Source organism: Hyperolius riggenbachi, chromosome 11 (genome assembly GCF_040937935.1).
Source record: "Hyperolius riggenbachi isolate aHypRig1 chromosome 11, aHypRig1.pri, whole genome shotgun sequence".
Taxonomy (NCBI): domain Eukaryota; kingdom Metazoa; phylum Chordata; class Amphibia; order Anura; family Hyperoliidae; genus Hyperolius; species Hyperolius riggenbachi.
Genome location: NC_090656.1, coordinates 20,317,880 through 20,338,428, shown reverse-complemented (window position 1 = coordinate 20,338,428; position 20,549 = coordinate 20,317,880). Strand labels below are relative to the sequence as shown.

Genomic DNA, 20,549 nt, shown 5'->3' with positions numbered 1-20,549 from the left:
CGTGCCGAAAGTCGCCACAGCGCCCCCGCTGGAGCCAGCAAAGGTAAATATTGAACTGACAGTCGGCACAGTCGCCGGCTGTTCGGAGGGCTGCGGCGAGACCCCCGTGGGACAGAGGACGGCGTGGGAAGCCTCATTAGGATCCGGAGGCTTCCCCCACCCGAGGTGAGTACCCCCCAGGGGAGGTTTTTGTTGTTACAGAGTCTCTTTAATGAGTTTTTTGGGTTCATTGAGAACATGGTTGTTGTTCAATAATAAAATTATTCCTCAAAAATACAACTTGCCTAATAATTCTGCACTTCCTGTATTTGTTTCCTTTTATACAATACCAGTTGACTGGCAGTCCTGCTGGTCTTTTATTCTGGGGATACACAGTACGTTTCTGTACCGTGTATCGAGCAGCTGATCCGGCCAGCTGATGATATTCAGCTGGTCCGATCACGCTGCTCGACCCACGCACGCTCGATCCGCGTGCGGTAATCGATCCGCGGGGATGCGGCTGTGCTCGATCCGGTGGCTAATCGGCCGCCGGATCGACCCGAGTATTCCCAGCATTAAAATGCAGTAGTGTCTGAATAATGCCAGAAACAAGCATGAAGCTAATCTTGTCAGAAACGCCTAATCTGCTGCATGCTTGTTCAGCGTCTATGGCCTCAATTCACTAAGCAGTTTAGACTAGTCAACTGATGGTTTTTAGACAAGACAAGACAAATAACATTTATATTGCGCTTTTCTCCTGGCGGACTCAAAGCGCCAGAGCAGCAGCCACTAGGGTGCGCTCTATAGGCAGTAGCAGTGTTAGGGAGACTTGCCAAAGGTCTCCTACTGAAATAGGTGCTGGCAGAGCCGAGATTCGAACCCAGGTCTCCTGTGTCAGAGGCAGAGCCCTTAACCATTACACCATCCAGCCACCACTTTTTAATCTACTGATGGTTTGGTCAGTTGCATCAGAGGGGAATTTACTATTACCAAATGTTTTAGACCTGTTTTTAGACCTGGTCTAAACCATTTGGTAATTAGGTGGGTCAAGCAGGGGAAATGATCAAAAGATGCAATTCACAAACAAGTAGCTATAACCACTGGCGTACCAATAGGGGATGCGACCCCTGCCGCCGCGGGGGGGGGGGGGGGGGGCCTAGGGCCCGCTCGGGGACTTTTTGGGGGCAGGAGGGGTCGCAGCATTAGAGGAGAGCTGTGGCCGCAGATCGGTGGGGAGGGAGGAAATTCCCCCCCCCCCCCCCCTCCCTCACCTCGGGCTCTCCTCTTAGTGCTCCCCTCCTGCAATCAATCATTGGTGGTGCTCGTGGCAGCCGCGGCGGCAGGCAAGCTGAGCACAGCACATACCTCCTTCTGGCCTCCGATTACTAAGAGCTTCATAGAACTTCCTGTTTACGCAGGAAGTTCCATAAAGCACTGTGATCGGAGACCAGCCAGAAGGAGGTATGTGCTGTGCTCAGCTTGCATGCCGCCGCGGCTGCCACGAGCACCACCAATGATTGATTGCAGGAGGGGAGCGCTAAGAGGAGAGCCCGAGGTGAGGGAGGGGGGGGGGAATTTCTCCCCTCCCCACCGGTCTGCGGCCACAGCTCTCCTCTTATGCTGCGACCCCTCCTGCCCCCAAAAGTCCCCTAGCGGAAATTTTTTTTTCAGGGGGTCCCGGGGCTTTCTAGGTACGCCCCTGGCTATGACTGACATCCTTCTCCTTTGATGAGCTCTCCTCTGCAGTAAACTCCTGCATAATGAATTCAATCCTCACATCTAAAATACCTCACAGAATTACTTTACCACCAAGAAATCAGCTAGTCTAATCTCTGTCAGAAAAAGTGGGCGTGGTTACTCCTTGTTTGCCTTTGTGAATTGTGTAATTACTGAATGTTAGACCAGGTCTAAAAACAGGTCTAAAACATTACACCAAACCATCGGTAGACTAAAAACCATCTAGTCTAAACTGCTTAGTGAATTGAGACAGAGGAAGAGGATCAGCAGGATAGCCAGGTAACTGGTATTGCTTAAAAGGAAATAAATATGGCAGTCTCCATATCCCTCTTGCTTCAGTTGCCCTTTAAGGCAAAAAAACCAAAAACCACATGAATTATGGGGTACATGAGATATTACCTACAAAAAGCGGTACTTGGTAAACTCTGCTATTCATTATAGAGACCCTGTAGTGACCTATAGTAGAATGCAGTAAATTATTGAGGATACTCACTTTTACGATCATTTTTCTGGTTGTAGCATCAGAAATGCTCTCTATATCTGCATATTGGTATGTAGCCCCGCCCACCCAGTGATGTCACATCCTATGCTATGCGGAATTCTCCTCTTAGAGCATTCTGGGAGACCAGGGACCATAAGCAATTCACTTTTTCACCTGAGTTTTCTCCTAGGAGATCATTTTTCATTTTCTATTTAAAATAAAAAAAATTTAGCGCTTTGCAACTCAAAAAGTACCAAACGGTTGGTGAAAATGTATTATCAAAATTTTGGGTATTTTCTTGCTTGCTGGTGGTTTTAAATGTATTTTATTGACCATTTTGAAAATATCACCTGGGAGAAAAAGCAGGTGAAAAAAATGAATTGCATACGAGCCCAGGTATATTTTATACAGAACTCTCAGTAAGCCGACATTCCACAGACGTCACCTGCCAGCAGTAGCGATGTCGTCATGTAATGCATTTCACAATGTAAGGAAAGGGTGAGGAAAGATTTTACAATGTGCAAACACTGACTAAATAATTATTGTAAAAAAAAGAAAAATAAGCATGCAACTATGTATTAATTACATTATTTTCACTACAGTTACTTTTTAAGGACTGTGCAATGTTTTAAAATTGAGATTCACTGCTTTAAAGGATAACTGTACTCACATTCAAGTGCAGTTATCTGTTTACTCTCCCAAAGTGCACTGAAAAATTTAATTAAAAAATGTAGGATGTCCAGATACATAGATCAGGCCGATGCGACCTAGTGCCTCTCCATCCATATCAGCAGCTGTAAGTAATAGCGATGGCATGTTTTGTCTACTCAATGTATCCAAGAGGTAGACAGGGCTTCTCACAGCAAATAACTACAATTTCCTGGCACTCTGACTAGCAGATGCTCCACCTCCTGTCTAGCAGAAGCTCCACCTCTTGTCTAGCAGATGCTCTGCCTCCTGTGTAGCAGATGCTCCACCTCTTGTCTAGCAGATGCTCCACCTCTTGTCTAGCAGATGCTCCACCTCTTGTCTAGCAGATGCTCCGCCTCCTGTCATCCTCCTAGCTAACTTCACACATAGACAGAAGATTGCGCTACTATTCTTTATGACTGCCATCTGAACAGTCTGGGAAGGAGGTCCAGTTTTTCAGGCACTTTCGGGGGATACCAAGCAAATAGCTATACTTGTGTGTAGGAGTAATGATATGTTCTACAAGTTTGTGTCCAAAACATTTTCTTACATTTTGTTTTGCAGGCCAATGTTATTGGATATTTACTGTCACTGGTTGTAATCTTTTCAGTGATTTTTAAGGTAAGCAATTATTTTTCTTTCAATTGTGACTTACCAGACAGGGGGCTAATAAAGGTTTTTATAGTAGGCTTAGTATATATAAACAAGCCTTCCTTAAAGGATACCTGAGCTGACATGTGACATGATGAGATAGACATGTGTAAGTACGGTGCCAAGCACACAAATAACTAGGCTGTGTTCCTGGTTTTTTTTTCTCTGCCTAAAAGAATTAAACATCAGGTATGTAATGGCCAGTTCCTGTCTGAGTCAGACTACAGTGTGACCCTCACTGATAAGCAATTCCAACTATAAAACATTTTCCGAGCAGAAAATGGCTTCTGAGAGCAGGAAAGAGATAAAAAGGATCAATCGTTTATAGATTTTAGCTCTGGCATACTTCAATGAATGTGTCAATGAGCAAAAACAATAAAAGAATAAAAACTTAAATAGTGTGCTTAAAAACAAGAAGAGAATCGAGAGCCCAATATGGTGCAGTATTGTCAGGTAAAATGAAGAGTTCAATACAATTTTATGTATATATACTCACAAACATGGGTTACCCATAGGCAACCACTTTAAATGCAGGTGGGGAGCATTAGGACCTGACCCCACTCAGGTTAAGAAGTCGCTCTCTGTAGAAAGTACAGGGAGTGCAGAATTATTAGGCAAATTAGTATTTTGACCACATCATCCTCTTTATGCATGTTGTCTTACTCCAAGCTGTATAGGCTCGAAAGGCTACTACCAATTATGCATATTAGGTGGTGCATCTCTGTAATGAGAAGGGGTGTGGTCTAATGACATCAACACCCTATATCAGGTGTGCATAATTATTAGGCAACTTTCTTTCCTTTGGCAAAATGGGTCAAAAGAAGGACTTGACAGGCTCAGAAAAGTCAAAAATAGTGAGATATCTTGCAGAGGCATGCATAACTCTTAAAATTGCAAAGCTTCTGAAGCGTGATCATCGAACAATCAAGCGTTTCAATTAAAATAGTCAACAGGGTTGCAAGAAGCGTGTGGAAAAACCAAGGCGCAAAATAACTGCCCATGAACTGAGAAAAGTCAAGCGTGCAGCTGCCAAGATGCCACTTGCCACCAGTTTGGCCATATTTCAGAGCTGCAACATCACTGGAGTGCCCAAAAGCACAAGGTGTTGCAATACTCAGAGACATGGCCAAGGTAAGAAAGGCTGAAAGACGACCACCACTGAACAAGACACACAAGCTGAAACGTCAAGACTGGGCCAAGAAATATCTCAAGACTGATTTTTCTAAGGTTTTATGGACTGATGAAATGAGAGTGAGTCTTGATGGGCCAGATGGATGGGCCAGTGGCTGGATTGGTAAAGGGCAGAGAGCTCCAGTCCGACTCAGACGCCAGCAAGGTGGAGGTGGAGTACTGGTTTGGGCTGGTATCATCAAATATGAGCTTGTGGGGCCTTTTCGGGTTGAGGATGGAGTCAAGCTCAACTCCCAGTCCTATTGCCCGTTTCTGGAAGACACCTTCTTCAAGTAGTGGTACTGGAAGCAGTCTGCATCCTTCAAGAAAAACATGATTTTCATGCAGGACAATGCTCCATCTCACGCGTCCAAGTACTCCACAGCGTGGCTGACAAGAAAGGGTATAAAAGAAGAAAAACTAATGACATGGCCTCCTTGTTCACCTGATCTGAACCCCATTGAGAACCTGTGGTCCATCATAAAATGTGAGATTTACAAGGAGGGAAAACAGTACACCTCTCTGAACAGTGTCTGAGAGGCTGTGGTTGCTGCTGCACGCAATGTTGATGGTGAACAGATCAAAACACTTACAGAATCCATGGATGGAAGGCTTTTGAGTGTCCTTGTGAAGAAAGGTGGCTATATTGGTCACTGATTTGTTTTTGTTTTGTTTTTGAATGTCAGAAATGTATATTTGTGAATGTTGAGATGTTATATTGGTTTCACTGGTAAAAATAAATAATTGAAATGGGTATATATTTGTTTTTTGTTAAGATGCCTAATAATTATGCACAGTAATAGTCACCTGCACACACAGATATCGCCATAAAATAGCTAAAACTAAAAACAAACTAAAAACTACTTTCAAAAATATTCAGCTTTGATATTAATGAGTTTTTTGGGTTTATTGAGAACATGGTTGTTGTTCAGTAATAAAATTATTCCTCAAAAATACAACTTGCCTAATAATTCTGCACTCCCTGTAGATGGGGATGCACCCCTCCACCCAGGGTGGACTAGAAGATCAGCAAACCGCTTAAAAGCAGAGGGGGATGTTAGGGTGGACTTACCCCCCCTCTTACAAAAAAAGAAAACTCACTTCAGTCTCGATAAAACAGAATTGACAAATAATTTATTACAGAGAGGCGCTCAAACCTATTGCTTGACCCACTGAGTTGTGCTTCCATTTTTCCCTAAGGAAGCGGGGTCACGCCAGCGAAACGTGTTGCATTTGTGGAGTTGAATAAATTATTTGTCAATTCTGTTTTAATCGAGACTCAAGCGAGTTTTCTTTTTTGTAAGAGGGGGGTGAGTCCACCTTAACATCCCTCTCTGCTTTTAAGCAGTTTTTAAAATGTTTTACTCTACTCTGGCACCTCTGTATACCGAGTTTTTGCTGACCAAATAGATTTAAGTGTGGAATAATAAAACTGATATTAAGAAACAGATATTAATCAGCCTCATAGTAATGGCTCTTTGCTAACACACCTCTTTAATAACAAATAAGTTTTATTCCCAACTTCCTTTTGCAGACACAGGATATAGAAACCCCTTTCTTACTAGAACACAATGCCACCCTGTGGTTATAGCTGGTAATGCATAGATATATGCATAATAGACTGTTGTTGCTAAATACATATTCCAAGATTACTCCTCACTATTGCTTTGATCACTTCCGCTGCCTTTCCCTGGAAACCCTCATGGTTGTTTTCAGCAGGATTATCACCTATCCATTTTCTGTACATTAGGTCTAGAACTCATTTGTCCTCTTGTCCGCTCTCAGGCCACTAGTCATCAGACCTAATGAGCAGATAACAGATCACAGATGTGTGTAATTGAACAGACACAGCCAGGATTTGCTGGGAGAGGCAGATGGGGGACAAAGCAGTGCAGTGTACAGTTTGCTGTACCAGGGAACTGTTTTTAAACCATTAACAGCTATGTGCTTATATCTCTCGAGATGGAACAAAGTCAGCGGTGAATTATTGCTGGAAACACATGTATCTATTTCGTATAAAATATTAAAGCTTTATTTTAAATAAAATACCCGATGCAGCAGTTCACCAGTGCTGATGTCTATTGCTGACACTCCAGTCAACTCTCCTTCCGAATCAGTCCATACTTTGTTGGTCATGTGACCACTGCACTGATCCGGTCCTGTAGCAGGGAGAAGGGGTGTGACTGCAGTCTGAAGTTTATTGCAAAGGTTGTCATGGGGGAGCAGAGCAGTCTCACCCTCTCCCCTGCTATGTGGAGTGCATCACTGCAGTGGCCATGTGGCCAGGGGCATAGCAATAGGGGTTGCAGAGGTAGCCACCGCATCGGGTCCCTTGGGCCAGAGGGGCCCCGAAGGGCCCTCCCTCAACTACAGTATTAGCTCTCTATTGGTCCTGTGTTTATAATAATCACTTCTATAGATGCTTTGAATAGTGGTAATCATAAACACACTATTCCCCATCCCCATCTTGCACCTCAGACACTGTAGTTGCCATTGGCAGGTTTTGATGCGCTGTATCTATTGTTATGTATAAAATGCTTGGGGGGCCCCATTGTAAAACTTGCATCGGGGCCCACAGCTCCTTAGCTACGCCACTGCATGTGACTAAAGGTCACTAAAGTCGATTTACATCAAGGAGCAAAAAAAGAAAGTAGAATCTGAATGGTGACGGAGAAGATCAGAACCAGTGAACCTCTGCACTAGGTATTTTACGGTTTCTATTGCAAAAAAAAAAAAAATGAATTTTTTAGGTTAAACACATTAGTAATGTAATAGGATTCATTCATTTATAATATGTAAAAGCAAATCTGCAATAATAGGCACAGTTTTATTGCGCATTTCATGTATAAACTTTTAGCAATAAATATGTGAAAAATACCTGGTGGCTGACTCCTGTAAAGCATTCTTGCCAGCGGGCTGGGAGTTCCTTTATCCTCCTCTCCTGAAAGAAATTAACTCTTTGTAGCCAGCACTGCAGCTATAGGTCCTCCCTGTTCAGTGCACAATAAAGCATTTCACCTTTTCAAACAGTCTTCTGTGCATTTATAAAAGACTTCTGTACCTGTCATCGTCCTATCCTGATTGCAGGAAAAGCCATTTCTTTCTGCTCTTATAGGTAAACCTTTTATAAAGATATAAAGGAGGGGTAAATGCTTTTTTACATGCTGAGTAAGAACTGGAACATAAGACTTTGCTGGGCTGAGTTCTGCCTATTTGACCACAAAGAGTTAAACTCTCAGAAGAGGGTGGAGTCAGGTGATCTGTGAAATACTGCCTACTGGCAGCTGCCCCTCCTACTTTGCCTCTGAGCACCTCTGATGCGATAAGGGGAGGAGTTTGGACATCTGTCCAATAAGTGCACTGTTACCTCTACAGGGAAAAGCTTGAGGTGGCAGCCAGCCAAACAGATATTTTTTTTTATATATTTAGTGCGTTAAGTACTGATGTGCAATGTGCAAAACCGTGCACATTGCTAAATAATGCAAACATCCTATTTTATGCATTAATAAAAATGAAGGCTTAAAGTGAAGCTCTGGTCACAGAAACAGGACAGTGTTGCTTTCTATGTAGGTGGACTGTTGTCATTATTAGAAATGGTGTTTATTGTTTGCTCGTATTTCCACTGTCACCGGTTTACGCCTGTATTTCCTGTGAACTGATGTTAGGGAGGCACACTGTAAGCTTTACCATTGCCTCTTGGGATAAATGGGGGGGGGGGGGCAGCTGTCAGGTTTAGAGGGGCAGAAAGGAAATTGTACACTCCCCCAAACAGATGTATTTTAAACCCTGCTAAGATTATACAAATGTGCATTTGGAACAGAATTAAGATGTGTGTTGAAACTGAGATAAAGGGCTGTATCCTATTAACATTTCTTCTGAGAGATCATTTGTAGTAACTACTCTTAAAGAGAAGCTAAACCCACAGTAAAAAAAAAATGGAGTTTCACTTACCTGGGACTTTTACCAGCCCTCTGCAGCCATCCTGTGCCCTTGGCGTCACTCCTGGATCCTCCGGTCCCTCGTGGGAAGCTAGTTTTGTTTTTGCCAACTTGGAGTTTGCGGGCCGCCATGTGCGTCATTACGCGCGTTACCGTGGCAAAAGGATGCTACAGCGGGTGTCAATACGTACAAAGATACGTGTTGACACCCGCTATAGCGTCCTGTTGCCGTGGTAACGCGCGTAATGACGCACATGGCGGCCCGCAAAAAGCTAGCTGCCGACGAGGGACCGGATCCAGGAGTGACGTCAAGGGCACAGGATGGCTGCAGGGGGCTAGTTAAAGCCCCAGGTAAGTGCTAAAAGTCAATCCAACATTTGGTTTCAGTTGTTTGAACAATAGCAAGCAACTTTTTTTTTAAGTTGTTTCAACTTGTTTCACAACAGAAGTTGTTTGATAATTGTGCTGCATAAAAGACCGCTGTTGAGCATGTGTATGAGGCTTTAGTTACATAAAAGAACATTTGAGAGCATTTCCTGTGTGTACAATTGTTTATTTTTACTGCAGAGAGCAGTAGAAGCTTGCTTACCTCTGTTCATCGGCAAAGGGAAGAATCTCCCTATGCCCGCATCTTCATTCTGTCCTCTCCCTCACTCCCTCTGCTGAAGTGACAATGTGTCTATTCAGCAGAGGGAGAGTGGGGGACAGAGTGAAGGCACAGGGAGATTTTTGCCTTTGCTGATGACCAGAGATAAGCCAGCTTCTACAGCTCTCTGCAGTGAAAATTAATGATTTTACACAGGGCATACTTTGGGAATGCTTTCAAATGTTCTTTTATGCAACTAAGAGTAGTTACTGAAATGTTAGTTTTGGGAGTAAAGTCCCACTTTCACAGGAAATGGCCAATTGTGTATCAGACCTGATGCGGTGAGGGAGGGGAGCAGGGATAGAATTAGGGGAGCTCTCTGTACACACTATGAGTTTGAAGATTCTAAATAAGAGCTGTGAGTGCAGAGCAGTGGGGCACCTTCCCTTTGTAGAAAGGCTGGCAGGAGTCAGATCCTTTGTGTCTCACATAAAGCAGAGCTGAGCCAGGGCAGCCGGGCCCCGGAGCGCAGCGTTTACTCTCCATTAGCTGCTTGGGAAGAGGTAGTTAATAAGCAGAGCCGCGGTGAGGCTGCCGCAGTTTGTGTAGGTCAGAGGGAGAAAGTTTTATTTAATAAATGTTCTGTAGATCTTCTGAAATCCTGCCATATATCATGTGTTTCAGTTCTGGCCAAGAATAACGCAGGAGCTCTCTGAACTGAGGGAGTTTTATGATCCTGACACCGTGCAGTTAATGAGCTGGATCAAGTAAGTAGCAGTCTCTGTCTTCCTCTCTCTTAAATTACCCACAGCGTAATGGCTTCCCCCATCCTCCTCTGGTTATTACACCCCCCCTTCCCCCAAGCCAGACTAAACTCTGAAATTTGGCAGGTTGAGGAAGGAAGGGGAGGAGGGTTTCTGTTCAGCTCTCTTGTTATTATTAAAGTGGAACCAGAGATGAATATAGAGACAAAAATGCCAGTTAGGTGTCTATCCTGCATTGTGTATGGCTGTGTCGTGTATGAGTCGCATCCATAGCAGTGGTTGTGTCTGAGTCACATGGGCAGTGGCGCCTGAGTCCCACCCGGAGCAGTCATGTCTGAGTGGCACCCGTAGCATTGGAGCCTGAGTGGCGCCCGTAGCAGTGGCGCCCGTAGCAGTGGCACCCGTAGCAGTGGCGCCTGAGTGGCACCCGTAGCAGTGGCGCCTGAGTGGCACCCGTGGCAGTGGAGCCTGAGTGGCGCCCGTAGCAGTGGCGCCTGAGTGGCACCCGTGGCAGTGGAGCCTGAGTGGCGCCCGTGGCAGTGGAGCCTGAGTGGCACCCGTAGCAGTGGAGCCTGAGTGGCGCCCGTAGCAGTGGCGCCTGAGTGGCACCCGTAGCAGTGGCGCCTGAGTGGCACCCGTAGCAGTGGCGCCTGAGTGGCACCCGTAGCAGTGGCACCTGAGTGGCACCTGTAGCAGTGGCGCCTGAGTGGCACCCGTAGCAGTGGCGCCTGAGTGGCACCCGTAGCAGTGGCGCCTGAGTGGCACCCGTAGCAGTGGCGCCTGAGTGGCACCCGTAGCAGTGGCGCCTGAGTGGCCCCGTAACAGTGGCGCCTGAGTGGCACCAGTAGCAGTAGCGCCTGAGTGGCACCCGTAGCAGTGGCGCCTGAGTGGCACCCGTAGCAGTGGCGCCTGAGTGACACCCGTAGCAGTGGCGCCTGAGTGGCACCCGTAGCAGTGGCCTCTGAGTGGCACCCGTAGCAGTGGCACCCGTAGCAGTGGCGCCTGAGTGGCACCCGTAACAGTGGCGCCTGAGTGGCACCAGTAGCAGTGGCGCCTGAGTGGCACCCGTTACAGTGGCGCCTGAGTGGCACCAGTAGCAGTGGCGCCTGAGTGACACAGGTAGCAGTGGCGCCTGAGTGGCACCCGTAGCAGTGGCGCCTGAGTGACACAGGTAGCAGTGGCGCCTGAGTGGCACCCGTAGCAGTGGCGCCAGAGTGGCACCCGTAGCAGTGGCGCCTGAGTGGTAGCAGTGGCGTCTGAATCACAGGGAACAGCAACCTCCAGTATAAGCTGTTACTCTGTCCCTGTACTGATAGTAAACTAGCTGCAGTGTGTGATCTCTGCTACCTCCAGTATGTACAGTATAAGCTGTTACTCTATGCCGGTACTGATAGTAAACTAGCTGCAGTGTGTGCTGATCTCTGCTACCTCCAGTATGTACAGTATAAGCTGTTACTCTGTGCTGATAGTAAACTAGCTGCAGTATGTGTTGATCTCTTCCCAAACACTGGTCTTTTGCTGTATTAGCCGCTCTACTCCTCCATTGTCAGCTCTTTTAAAACATTGCTAAAATCTGTACACATGTTTATGGCATTATGGTTTATTAGTGCCTGCTTTTAATCCATTTCAGCCACAGGTAAGTAAAGTACGCAGAGCGCTTCAAGTCATCCTCAGACCTGTTCAGAGAGAGGAGACTCTGCCTGCTGGCTGGAGAGATCTCGTCTCTTTTGTAGGACGCAACATCTTTAGCTGGCGCAAGTCACAGATGTTACTCCTATTGAATATCCGATCCGATGACCCTCGCCGGAGTGTTCCCTTAAGCTGTCTTTGAAGAATCTCAGTTCAGTAGAGTCGGTACAAAAAAGCGACCATATCCCTTTAAGCGTGCAAAGAGCTCATTCATCCAGCATAAAACGTATCAGATACAATTCTAGCGCCCTCGGGGTCAGCCTCTTATGAATCGCTTTGCTGAAAGTACAAAGCAACCTTCTCACATATAAATGTTCTACTCAGCATGCTCAAATCCTTCAGACTGATCTAACCAGTATGGAAAGCCTAAAGGAGCTGAATTCTTTCTCGAAAAGTGGAAATCAAACCTCATGTTCATAACTTTTTCTACTAACACTCCCCCCCCCCCCCCCCCCCACCTTATTACAGGGAAAATAATGTAATTTAAAAAAAAGGGGGGCTTCATTTTTACAATAATTATAATGAAATCTTTCCTCTCCCTGATATACATTCTGACATTTATCGCATGGTGACATTTTTGCTGCTGGAAGGAGATGCTGCTTGCTTTTTTGGCAGTTGGAAACAGCTGTTATTTCCCACAATGCAACAACAGTGTGATGTCAGCACCATGGTCCTAACCTCACACTGTGGGGGGGATTTCACCACAATATCAGCCATACAGAGCCCCCTTGTGATCAGTTTGTGAAAAGGAAAATATTTCTCATGAGAAAAGGGGGTATCAGCTACTGATTGGGATGAAGTTCAATTCTTGGTTATGGTTTCTCTTAAAGCATTATGGCCCATTAAAGTGAACCTTAAGAGTAAAAAATAAATTGAGTTTTACTCACCTGGGGCTTACCTCAGCCCCCTGCAGCTGATCGGTGCCCACGACGAGTCGCTCTGATGCTCCGGGTCCCGCTGGCGGCCACTTCCGGTTTCGCCATCAGGCTGGGAAGGCGGCCGTTTCTACGCATTCCCAGCCAAAATAGCACCCCTATGCGGCCATATGGCCGCATAGGGGTGCTATTTTGGCTGGGAACGCGTAGTATCAGCCGCGTTCCCCAGCCTGACTGGTCCTGACGGCGAAACCGGAAGTGGCCGCCAGCGGGACCCGGAGCATCAGAGCGAGTCGTCGTGGGCACCGATCAGCTGCAGGGGGCTGAGGTAAGCCCCAGGTGAGTAAAACTCAATTTTTTTTTTACTCTTAAGGTTCACTTTAACTTTATTTTTACTCCACCCCCCTCCCTTATTACTGGCCATGCCCCCAACCCTCCCCCACCCCCATACTTAACCATTAGGGCCCATGGTTACTGAGTGCGAAATCGCATTGATACTGAAGCAATGCAATTTCAATACAATAGTTATCATTGAATGTTTTACGTTGTCCGTTTCTGTTGCACCATTTATCCTGTTTAACCACTATCACCGCAGGTGCGGATATCTACGCCCCTTTTTCCACCCCTTCCCCACCAGGGGCATAGATATCCGCACCTCCCGCTCGCTCGTGCGTGCTCTCCCGCACTTGTGCACTCCGCCGGCCGCTCGCCTGGAGATCAGTGAATGGGAGAAAACGTTCCTCTTCGTTGATCTGAGCCCCCCAGCAATGATCGTCTGCTTCTATGAGAAGCAGTGCGATCATTGTGAAAAAAAAAAGTTTCCCAGCCTCACTGAACTTCCTGTAAGCATCCTTCCGACGCTTACAGGTCGCATAAACAAAAAAGTACTGTGGCCATCTTGTGGCCAAATAGTAAAACTACACCCAAAAGCATTTTTCATATACAAATACATTGTTTTACACTAGTAGTTTGACCCAGCACTCTCAATGGAGACAAGCGTGCTATAGCTGATCAGAACTTGTTGCTCATCAAGTTCAAAAATAGCAAAAAAAGGAATATCAGCAGCACCGCTATAGTGAAAAAGATAGCTCTTATTTGTGCAATAAAATCACATAGCAAAGATAGAGCTGGAGGCAACTACAGCCCGCTGTTTCGAAGCGACATGCTTCTTCTTCAAGTTGCAAGCTCATAATCTGTATGTGCTTGCAACTTGAAGAAGAAGCATGTCGCTTCGAAACAGCGGGCTGTAGTTGCCTCCAGCTCTATCTTTGCTATGTGATTTTATTGCACAAATAAAAGAGCTATCTTTTTCACTATAGCGGTGCTGCTGATATTCCTTTTTTTTTATTGTTTTACACTATAAATTAACTCAGTACCTCCCACACTCCAATTTATTTATTTTTTTTGTAATAAAAAAAAAATACATAAATAGTTACATTAGGGACTGAACTCTTTAAATATTTATGTCCAGAGGGTATAACACTGTTACTTAATAAACTATGGGCTTGTAATTAGGGATGGACCTTTATTTCCAAATAAAATATTAGCGGCAAACATTGTGATAGGGACATAATTTAAACGGTGTAATAACCAGGACAAATGGGCAAATACATTTCATGGATTTTAATTACAGTAGCATGCATTATTTAAAAACTATAATGGTCGAAAACTGAAAAATAATAATTTTTTTCCAACATTTTTTCCTATTTTCCCATTAAAACACATTTAGAATAAAATAATTCTTGGCATAATGTCCCACCTAAAGAAAGCCTAATTGGTGGCAAAAAAAACAACATATAGTTCATTTCATTGCGATAAGTAATAATAAAGATATAGACGAATGAATGGAAGGAGCGCTGAAAGGTGAAAATTGCTCCGGTGTTTCAGGGGTAAAACCCCTCAGTTGTGAAGTGGTTAACCATGTATTGATCAATTACACTGGAGGCTAGACACATGCAAAAATTCTCCTTACAGAAAAACACATGCAAAATTTTATATCATTATTGAAACAGACACAGGATCCTTAAAGGAAACCAGAGCTGAAACGATATAAACGTTTTATACATACCTGGGGCTTCCTCCGGCCCCATACGCACGGATCGCTCTCACGCCGCCGTCCTCGGTCTTCTCCCTCTTCGGCACCGGGTCCCGTAACTTCAGCCAGTCTGACGTCAGAGAAGTGCGCTCTTTACGTATCTCTCCAGCAGCCGTAGGAGAGGTACGTAGAGGGCGCACTTCTTTTGCGCAGACCAGCTGCGACTGGCTGAAGTTACGGGACCCGGTGCCGAAGAGGGAGATGACCGAGGACGGCGGCGTGAGAGCGATCCGTGCGTATGGGCCTGGAGGAAGCCCCAGGTATGTATTATTATTATTATTTCTTTATAAAGCGCCAACATATTCCGTGGCGCTGTACAATGTAAGAAAACAAACAAGGGATACATAATGATACAGACAATGATATACATCAACTATGAACACTGATACAAAATACAGAACTGCTGATTACAATTTGATTTAACATGATGACTAAAATGTATAAATGTCTAACAGAGTGCAAGCAATTAAATTAATAACATTCCATGACACAAAAGGGTGAGCGCCCTGCCCTTGCGAGCTTACAATCTAAAGGAATGGGGTGGAAACAAGAGGTGGGGAAGTATACAGTATATGTACAGGCAGTGCGTAATTAGGTGATTTAGTGGGTGCATGGCCTAAGCTAGAGAATATGCTTGTCGGAAAAGGTGGGTTTTGAGGGAGCGTTTCAAGATTTCAAAGGTGGGAGAGTGGCGGATGTGTTGTGGAAGGGCATTCCAGAGGAGGGGTGAGGCACCTGAGACGTCTTGTTCACGTGAATGTAAGGAGGTAATTGTAGAAGAGGATAGAAAAAGCTTGGGTGCAGATCTGAGATTGTGGTTGGGTTGGTATCTGGAGACTAGTGAGGAGATGTAGAGGGGAGAGAGGCTGTGGAGGGCTTTGTAGGTTAAGGTTCAGAGTTTGAACTGAATCCTCTCATTAATTGGTAGCCAGTGAAGAGCTTGACAGAGAGGAGCAGCAGAGGAAGAACGAGAGGAGAGATGAATGAATCGAGCAGCAGAGTTCAGTACAGAATTGAGCGGTGCTAGTCTGTTAGTTGGAAGTCCACCAAGCAATATATTGCAATAGTCCAATCGAGATATAATCAGAGCATGTACTAACATTTTGGTTGTGCCATGGGAGAGAAAAGGTCGGATACGTGCTATGTTTTTCAGTTGGAAATGGCAGATGCTGGTTAGGGAGTTAATGTGAGGAGTAAATGAGAGAGAAGAATCAAATATTACCCCCAAGCACCGTGCTTTGGGAACTGATGTTATAGACGTGTTAACATTTATTGTAATATCAGGCAAAGGGGTGGACAGGGATGGTGGAAAGACTATTAGTTCAATTTTATTCATATTAAGCTTTAAGAAGCGAGAAGACATGAAAGAGGAAATAGCGGACAGGCAGTCGGGAACCCGTGTGAGGAGGGAGTTAAGGTCTGGGGCCGAGAGTACAGTTGTGTATCGTATGCATATAGGTGGTATTGGAAACCAAATGAGCTGATTAAGTTACCAAGACCATGCATGCAGATGGAGAAGAGGAGGGGACCAAGGACAGAGCCTTGAGGTACCCCTACAGACAGAGGATGTGAAGAGGAGGCCTGATCTGAATAGGAAACAGTGAAAGACCTTCCAGAGAGGTAGGAAGATATCCAGGAGAGAGCGAGGTCCTTTATTCCTATAGATGAAAGGATCTGTAGGAGTAGAGTGTGGTCGACGGTGTCGAATGCTGATGACCGATCTAGAAGGATGTCCTGCTGTTCTCTTTGGCTGCAATAGTGGCTGAATCACACACCTGAAAATAGCATGCAGCTAATCCAGTCACGCTTCAGTCAGATCACCCAATCTGTTCAACAGGAGATATGGGCAGCGCTTACAAATGCAAGCTGCACCCAAGTTGCATAGGTGTGCAGAGCCCAAACACGGACAGATTACACAACTTGCATTCAAAAAAGATGCAGCAACTGGAGGATGTTCGCTTCCAAAACAGTTTGCGCGTTCAGTACTAGACTCTTTCACGACGATGATGTACCCCCACGGAAGAGACCTAACCACTAGCTAACAATTAAAACATAATGTAAATCTGAGGCTGCTAGCCATAAATGGTCTACACAAGCACCTGAACTGCTGCGTGCTTGTTCAGGGGCTATGGCTAAAAGTATTAGAGGCAGAGGATCAGCAGGACAGCCAGGCAACTGGTATTACTTAAAAGGAAATCAATATGGCAGCCTCCATAACCCCCTCAGTTCAGGTGTCTTGTAACATAACACGCATGAGCATGTCCTTTTATTTTAGTTTATTTTACTATTTTCCCATAGTTCTGTAAAGCAGACCGAACTCTTGCACAGCACACAATGAAAAGTGTTTATTACACATATAGTTATTGAAGATGATCACTTCTCTTTAGGCAGATAAACCTGTCTAATTAGTTGTAATCAGCAACTGTGAGTAGATTGCAGGAGAGCTCTGCCAAGGCAGCTCTCCTTAAGGCCCATACACACGTCGGATTTTTCCGAACGACGGGTCGTTTGAACGTCCCGTCGTTCAGTCGTCCGCACGCCAAATCGGGCGTGTGTACAGACTGTCGTTCGGGTGATAAGACTGGTCTTGAGCGATCCACCGGGCGTGTGTATCCGACGTGTGTATGGGCCTTTATAGTAAACACAGAGGCTTAACCCTTTTAGTGCCTTCTGAAAAATGTGAAACTGCAGGGTTGTGGGTTTTTTATTTATTTTTATTTTTTTTTAATAGAATCTTCCATAAATTGTAATGAATACATTTGTTTTCAAAAAAGGTTATCAATCTGTGTCTAACCTTTTAGAGCAGAGAGGAAGCTCTAAGTTTAACTACCTAAAGATTGCCTCACGCCAATTGGCGTGAACACGGCAGCTCCCCCAGGACCGTGTAACGCCAATTGGCGATAAGTCGTGGGGGCCATCCAGCGCTGCGATCTACGGCAGCGCTGTACTGGGAAAAGGCCATGTCACTTGGCTGTCCCCTGGGGAGGCACAAAGGCAATCGGCTCTCATAGGCTAAATGCCTATGAGAGCTGATCAATTTGATTGACTGGCGGGCGGGGGAGGGAGGGGATAAGTAAAAATGGCAACATTTATTTAAAAAAACAAAAACAACCTAATAAAATAAATAAACAAGGCAGCAGAGATCAGAGCCCGCCAAAGGAAGGTGGGTGGGGGGGGGGGGGGAAATCACTTGTGTGCTGAGTTGTACAGCCCTGCAGCGAGCACTTAAAGCTGCAGTGGCCTGAATTGTAAAAAAAATTGCCCGGTCACTAGGGGGTGTAAGCCTATGGTCCCGAAGTGGTTAAAGTGGACCTGAACTCTTGCACAGGACAGAAGGAAAACCTAGAGAAATGCACCCTCCATGTATTTAGAGTGAAACGTCTGTCTAATTCCCCCCTCATCTGTGGCTAATCACAAGTGTAATTTGATCTCTTAGCAGTGTCAGCTGGCTCCCTCAGCAGAGCAGCTAATATATAAACACAGGCTGCTAACCCGATGTCTGTTTCCATGAAAGCAGGAAGTAAATGCACTGCAGATTTATTGCAGGAGTTCTGTAAGCTGTAACAAAGAAATATTTTTAAAGGTTATTATGCTGTTGCTTATCTTTTAGATCAGAGAGGAAGTTCTGAGTTCGGGTGCACTTTAAGAATAAACACGGTGGACCTAGTACTTTTTTTTTTTCCAGTTTAGTTTTATAGCGCAGAATACAACATTCCTTCCCACTACAGCTGCCGAGCTATTCCAGAAGCTAAAATCTCATTTGCACAGCCCATCCTCAGCCTTCCTCGCCGGTTGTGGGTAATGTTATTGCCGCCTATCCCCCGGCTCGCCAGCTCTTTGCGAACTTGAAGAATGGCACCACATCTGCTTAATGCTAATCCACAGGCGCCTCGCCAGAGGATGCAGCGTCCTTGAAAACGTGAAAAAGCCGCTGTCGGCGATTTCTGAAATAACTATTGATGTTTTTTATGATGAACTGTTCTGGTGACAAGATGTTTAAAGCCATCATCCTATTTAAAGCCGGCTAATGCCTGCCGCGTCCCGCCCTCTGGAGAGCAGTTGATGTTGGAGTGGATGTAACTGGTATAAAACTGTAATATGTGTTTTATATCGTCCTCGTCCGGGAGGAACTGCTGACTCGGCAGGATGTCCACGCTGCTCTTCCCGATGTAAATCTGCCCTGGAAACCTGCAGATATTTGTCTCGCGAACAATCGGCGCCTGGGATCAGATGGCAGGTATCTGGAGAAGCGCCAGCCGTGTTTATGGTACCCGCTGGAAATTTATGAGCGAGCCATTCATAGCGCCGCTGACAAAGACAAACAGGTCGCTTCAACACAATCTATAGACTTCCGTTTTATGGGTTCTTAACTTTATATATGATTGAGATCAGCTTATAGCAGAACTCTGCCATACAGACAAACAGCGCCTTTGAAATGCATATATATGAGCTCTGCTACCCATTGAGGTGCTTATATAATGCATCCAGCACTGCTTCCTCCTCCACTATCTGACAAGACACACTGTCACCTTATATACAGCTTACTAATTCAGCGCTGCTTCCTCCTCCACTATCTGACAAGACACACACTGTCACCTTATATACAGCTTACTGATCCAGCGCTGCTTCCTCCTCCACTATCTGACAAGACACACACTGTCACCTTATATACAGCTTACTGATCCAGCGCTGCTTCCTCCTCCACTATCTGACAAGACACACACTGTCCCCTTATATACAGCTTACTGATCCAGCGCTGCTTCCTCCTCCACTATCTGACAAGACGCGCTGTCACCTTATATACAGCTTACTGATCCAGCGCTGCTTCCTCCTCCACTACCTGACAAGACACACACTGCCACCTTATATACAGCTCACTGATCCAGCGCTGCTTCCTCCTCCACGATCTGACAAGACACACGGTGTCACCTTATATACAGCTTACTGATCCAGCGCTGCTTCCTCCTCCACTACCTGACAAGACACACACTGCCACCTTATATACAGCTCACTGATCCAGCGCTGCTTCCTCCTCCACTATCTGACAAGACACACGGTGTCACCTTATATACAGCTTACTGATCCAGCACTGCTTCCTCCTCCACTATCTGACAAGACACACACTGTCACCTTATATACAGCTTACTGATCCAGCGCTGCTTCCTCCTCCACTATCTGACAAGACACACACTGCCACCTTATATACAGCTTACTGATCCAGCGCTGCTTCCTCCTCCACTATCTGTCAAGACACACACTGCCACCTTATATACAGCTTACTGATCCAGCGCTGCTTCCTCCTCCACTATCTGACAAGACACACACTGTCACCTCATATACAGCTTACTGATCCTGCGCTGCTTCCTCCTCCACAATCTGACAAGACACACACTGTCACCTCATATACAGCTTACTGATCCTGTGCTGCTTCCTCCTCCACTGTCTGACAAGACACACACTGTCACCTTGTATACAGCTTACTGATCCAGCACTGCTTCCTCCTCCACTATCTGACAAGACACACACTGCCACCTTATATACAGCTTACTGATCCAGCACTGCTTCCTCCTCCACTGTCTGACAAGACACACACTGTCACCTTATATACAGCTTACTGACCCAGCGCTGCTCCCTCCTCCACTATCTGACAAGACACACATTGTCACCTTATATACAGCTTACTGATCCTGCACTGCTTCCTCCTCCACTATCTGACAAGACACACACTATCATTTTATGTACAGCTTACTGATCCAGCACTGCTTCCTCCTCCACTATCTGACAAGACACACACTGTCACCTTATATACAGCTTACTGATCCAGTGCTGCTTCCTCCTCCACTATCTGACAAGACACACACTGTCACCTTATATACAGCTTACTGATCCAGCGC

At 45.5% G+C, this 20,549-nt stretch overlaps 1 protein-coding gene across 2 annotated transcripts in view; it reads left to right on the top strand.

The window, feature by feature from the left end:
- Nucleotides 1–20,549, top strand: part of DPY19L3 (dpy-19 like C-mannosyltransferase 3) — a 115,664-nt gene that overhangs the window by 75,411 nt on the left and 19,704 nt on the right. For both annotated transcript variants that reach the window (XM_068261281.1, XM_068261280.1), the window contains exons 15-16: nucleotides 3,452–3,508; nucleotides 9,917–9,999. In XM_068261281.1, coding sequence (XP_068117382.1) covers nucleotides 3,452–3,508; nucleotides 9,917–9,999 — 140 coding nt within the window. The remainder of the gene's footprint in view (nucleotides 1–3,451; nucleotides 3,509–9,916; nucleotides 10,000–20,549) is intronic.